Source organism: Gymnoscopelus braueri (genome assembly GCF_963280865.1).
Source record: "Gymnoscopelus braueri genome assembly, chromosome: 3".
NCBI classification, from domain to species: domain Eukaryota; kingdom Metazoa; phylum Chordata; class Actinopteri; order Myctophiformes; family Myctophidae; genus Gymnoscopelus; species Gymnoscopelus braueri.
The window spans coordinates 10,210,523-10,216,090 of NC_137612.1; the positions used below are offsets into that span (position 1 = coordinate 10,210,523).

Consider the following 5,568-nt stretch of genomic DNA (forward strand, 5'->3'; position numbering starts at 1 on the left):
ATGCTTTCGGCTAAGCAAGCCGCCGAGATCTACCACACCAACTACGTCCGCAACGCCCGGGCCGTGGGCATCATGTGGATCGTGCTCACCATCACCTTCGCCGTCATCACCACGGTGGTCTTCATCCAGCCCTACTGGCTCGGCGACAGCGTCAACACGCTGCAGGCCGGCTACTTCGGCCTCTTCCATTACTGCATCGGCAACGCGCTCACGTCCGAGCTGACCTGCAAAGGGAGCATGTTTGACTCGGGCTCCATCCCGTCCGGCGCCTTCAAGACGGCCATGATGTTCGTGGGCGTCTCCATGCTGCTCATCGTGAGCAGCATCGTGTCCATCAGTCTCTTCTTCTTCTCCAACGCGGGCAGCGTCTACAAGATCTGCGCCTGGCAGCAGCTCGCCTCTGGTGAGAGTGGCCATGATCATGTTTGGTTTGTGTTTAGTTGGACAAAATCTGGTCAAAAGTTTTTCTGTTCTTTTTTCCCTCTAAGCTTTATTTTCCCCTTGTGTGGTTGCATGCCTCTGTGTGTGTGTGTGTGTGTGTGTGTGTGTGTGTGTGTGTGTGTGTGTGTGTGTGTGTGTGTGTGTGTGTGTGTGTGTGTGTGTGTGTGTGTGTGTGTGTGTGTTAAAGTTAATGCATTTTAAACACCCTGTTACCCAAGGTGCTTTATAGGTAATGCTACTCAGAACACACACTCACACACACACACCATAAGAAGCAAGAAGCAGTAGTAACGTGTGAGGTGGTGAGGCCTTATTGTTTGTACTGTTGGGTGAAGTGGCATGTTCCATAAATGTCTTTCAGCATCAGCACCATGAATAGCGACACAAACCAAAGAGGAAAGGGCGTGTTACTGTGGCAACAAACAAGAAGACTCACCCGGGAGTGCAAGGCATATAATCCACACACACACACACACACACACACACACACACACACACACACACACACACACACACACACACACACACACACACACACACACACACACACACACACACACACACACACACACACACACACACACACACACACACACAATATGCAATATGCAATATATAACAATATACAATACATTCTAATCTCCTGTGTGAAAGGACCAACATTAAGGAAAACAAACAAATACCTTAACCTGATCTCACCCCGTTCTTACTATGCCAGTGAATTCCAGGTTAAAATGTGATACCAGTTACATTTGATTAATCTCTCTCTATGTCCTTTCATCCCTTCCTTACCCCCAATTCCTTTATCATTTTCAACACTTTTCTACAGTCAGGCATGAGTAAAAAAAAAATGCACTCGCCTGCATGCTCATGCACTCACACAGGCACGCACATGCACATGCACACGCACGTGCACGCGCACACACATACACACACACACACACACACACACACACACACACACACACACACACACACACACACACAGGAACTTCGTTACTGTCTGGTGGTTCAAAACTTCCAAATATGACATACTGATTCTATGGTATTGAAAAATGACAAGTTTACCTTCTTACGACATCTCAGAACACACCTGAGAAGGTGAGAGTGAGGACGTCTAGGAGAGAAAGTAAAATACGGTGGGGGTGGGGCGCTTGACACTGATTTATATTACCGTGTCTCGCGGCCGAAATAGCTGATCTATAAGCTCACATGCACGTCATGTAGCTTGTAAGTCGTCTATTTTCGGCATAATTTATTTCATAAATTATGCATGATGCTGAAATGGTGAAAGTGAGACAGGTGCATCATGCCTTGTTAAGAGAGAGAGAGAGAGTGAGAGTTCATGTTTCAGCTACTGTATGTAACCTGATAGTTCACATGGCAGGTATGCCGAGGTACGATGGCATACCTGCAAAGTCAATAATGAATGACCCCCCCCAGAGGATTTAAGCTACAGAACCCTTCTGCTGCTGAGCCAATCAAATGAAACTATGCTGAACTGACCCAGAATAGGAAATGTTTACGCCACCTTCTGGCAAAGGTAACCAAAGATGGTGGATGTAGAAAGATAGGCCATCCCAATTGTAGCCACTAGAGGCAAAATGGTACACAAATGGCATACATATCTGATTGCAGATCTCGTGAACGTCCTATGTTTACTGATCCCGTGAGACTCGCAGCCAGTGGTGGAAAGTAACTAAGTACATTTACTTAAGTACTGTACTTAAGTACAATTTTGAGGTATTTGTACTTTATTTGAGTATTTCCAATTTCCAATACTTTTACTTCTACTCCACTACATCTCAGAGGCAAATATTGTACTTTTACTCCACTACATATACTTGAAAACTTTAGTTACTAGTTACTTTTCAGATATAAACTATGATATAATGAAACATACATTAACCACTTTAGCCCTATTTTATACCTAGGCTATTTGAAAATAGCCGATCTACAAGCTCACAACGCGTCGCGATGCGACGCGTTGTGAGCTTGTAGATCTGCTATTTTCAAATATTTAGTAATTTTACTTTTGGTACTTTAAGTACATTTTGATGCCAATACTTTTGTACTTTTACTCAAGTACATTTTTTATTCCGGACTTTTACTTGTAACAGAGTATTTTTATATTGCAGTATTGGTACTTTTACTTGGTTTTGAGTACTTTGAGTACTTCTTCCACCACTGCTCGCAGCGTTGCAATGCTGAATCGGAACGTGGTTGCACTCTATTTTAATGACGTGACGTGCACGTCGCTTAACACCTACACTACAGGTCACACAATGGACAATTGATATGCATCTAGGCTCATTCCTATGTTAATCCACCTGGTGTGAGTCGGGAGCCTTTGTAAACTTTGTTGAGGTGTGAATTTAAAGTTGTTCTATGCGTGTGCCTGCGCGTGCTCCTGGTCAAATAGGTTCTTGCACGCCGTGCAAGGCCGTCCCATGATGCAATGCAACCCCAGTGTGTTGCTGGAACAGAGAGAGGTCAATAATAATGTTGATTTTCTCCTGATTTGTCTCTTGGGAATATTTTGTGATTGGGTCCAATATTTAGTTCAGTGACCATGGGGCTAAAAAGAAGCTGTGTTCACGTTCACGTCTCCCCATTGGAATGAATAGACTCCAACCTAATTCCGGTCTCCTAAAAAGGCGGCCACCTTGTCTTGGCGTGAACTACAGTTATGCAAAGAGTATATTGACAGTGTAACCCATTGGTTCTCAAAGTGGGGTTCGGGGACCCCCAGGGGTACTTGAGGGGGTTCCAGGGGGTACGCAGCAAAATGTGTTAATATAGCATCACAATAATGATGACCTTTTATACTTTGGCTATTCAGATCTACAAGCTCATAGCGCGCTATGAGCTTGTAGATCTGCTATTTTTGAAAAATCGTGAAAATGTGTGCAAATCTTGAATATATATATATTTTTAAAGCGAACATTTGTTGCTCAAATCTTTGCTTCCTGGAACAACATATTTGGGGGTCCGCGGCCAGATACATATCATTTTGGGGGTCCTTGACATGAAAAAGTTTGAGAACCACTGACAGGGCTGCCAACATTGGACTGTCAGAATCCTGGAGATTGGTTGCTAGCTAGCGGGGGGTCTGGGGGTCCTGGGTCCTCCCCCCGATTTTTTTTTAACAGGGTGTAATTTGATACTTTTATCAAGCTTGCTTTACTATCATTGGAAAATAATGGGTACAATTTCATCCATTAAAAAAGTAGACCTACAGAAATTGATTTGATGACTGAAGCAATGTAAGACCCATCTTTAATAATAACCATTCATTACTTAAAAGTTAATATCTCTGTATGATGGCAAGCACTGACCACACTCCCAAACCGGGGGGTCTGGGGGGTCCTCCCCCAGAAACCTTTTAACATAGTAGATGTCATTTCTTGTGTTGTGGTGAATTTGGGGAGTTTGATACCAAATCCAGTAGAAAACCAGAAGAAACTAGATAAAGTGCTCCTCGGAGCACAGGTCTCCGCCAGGTCAAGTACGTTATTGTGGCCTCCTGGTGGCGCTATAATAGGCCAATGTGAAAAGCGTGCCATTTATTCTTAGGTCTTTCACGGCAATCAGACACTGCATTCATGATTTGAGGCATTTTGTTCCAAAAATTTGTTTTGCTAAATTAGACCTGCTGGTGGCGCTATAACAGGCCAATGTGAAAAGGGTGGCATTTCTTCCTCGGCCTAGTGGGAATGTGCGTGTGAAAATTCACGGAAATCGCAAGCTGCGTGCATAGTTTGAGGCTTTTTGTTCAAAACGGACCAATCCTGCAAACTTTGGAAGCCAACCATAGGCAATGAGGATGGAATATGGGAAATCGGACAGATTTGTGTTGATCACATGACTATAGAGATACTGTGTACCGATTTGCATGACGTTTGGATACAATCTGTAGGAGTAAAGTAAAAAAAAAGGTTTTGCACAAATCGGCCTCCTGGTGGCGCTATAACAGGCCCATGTCTGGCGACCGGGCCAACGGTGCCAGAGATTAGCTGGTAACACACAGACAGGACACACGGACGGACGGACGGACAGACGGACGGACAGGGGCGAAAACATACTCTCTCGACATGCCTTTCGGCCTGGCGGAGACAATGACTATCCAGAAGAGTGTCAGGAGACATATGGTCAAAAACCAGGAGACTCCTGCTGGACCCAGGAGTGTTGGCAGCCCTGACCACTGGTGTAATAACCAACCAGTCAATGATCCAACATGTCCCTCTCTCTCTCTCTTCCACACTCTCCCAGCCACCTGCATGGTGATCGGTTGCTTGATCTACCCCGACGGCTGGGACTCGGAGCCGGTGAAGCGCATGTGCGGAAGCCGCACGGACAAGTACACGCTGGGCAACTGCACGGTGCGCTGGGCCTACATCCTGGCCATCATCAGCATCATGGACTCTCTCATCCTCTCCTTCCTGGCCTTCAGCCTGGGCAACCGGCAGGACCAGCTGTCGCCCGAGGACTTTGAGATGGACACCAAAGGTATGTGGAGGAGGACATTAGTTACAAGTTATAACCTATAACTTTGGATAGTTGACCCCACATGACATAAACATACCTTTAACCCTCGGTTTCACGCATTTATGAAAACTGAGTGGCTTCCTAGATTGATTATTTATTTATTTTTTCAGTTTTAATAATATTTTTTCTGCCTTTATTGGAAAGTACAGTGTAGATTGACAGGACACAGGGAGAGACACGGGGAATGACACACAGCGTCCTTGGGCTCGGGAATCGAACATGCCGTAACCACTAGGCCATCGGCGCCCTTTATCTAATGTTTTATGACTTCCCATTACAGATCCAGAGCAAGGCTAACCCTGTGACAACAGCTGAAGACACGATGACCTGAGGAGAAGTCATTTCTGCGTCCAAATGTTCCTATGCCCATAACACCTCATTTTAGCACCTCAACCAGTGGCCCGGGGACCACCAGTGGTCCTTGAAGGGGTTTCAGGTGGCCCCCCGCTAAATAATGGAGAGTTGGTAACCAAATGGACCCTTAATAGATAGATCTTTAACTATTGAGAGCATAAAATGAAACCAAATGGACCCTTACGGGTCCATTTGGTTTCATTTTACACTCTCAAGAGTTCAATC

The 5,568-nt window shown here is 45.1% G+C and overlaps 1 protein-coding gene across 1 annotated transcript; it reads left to right on the top strand.

Annotated features, from left to right (window-relative positions):
• Nucleotides 1-5,286, top strand: LOC308081784 (LHFPL tetraspan subfamily member 5 protein-like; the record flags this gene model as incomplete). Its single annotated transcript, XM_080423408.1, has 3 exons — nt 1-403; nt 4,714-4,950; nt 5,270-5,286. 3 exons carry the CDS (start codon nt 1-3, stop codon nt 5,284-5,286), a joined length of 657 nt encoding a protein of 218 aa, XP_080279534.1.
• Between the last annotated feature and the right edge of the window lie 282 nt (nt 5,287-5,568).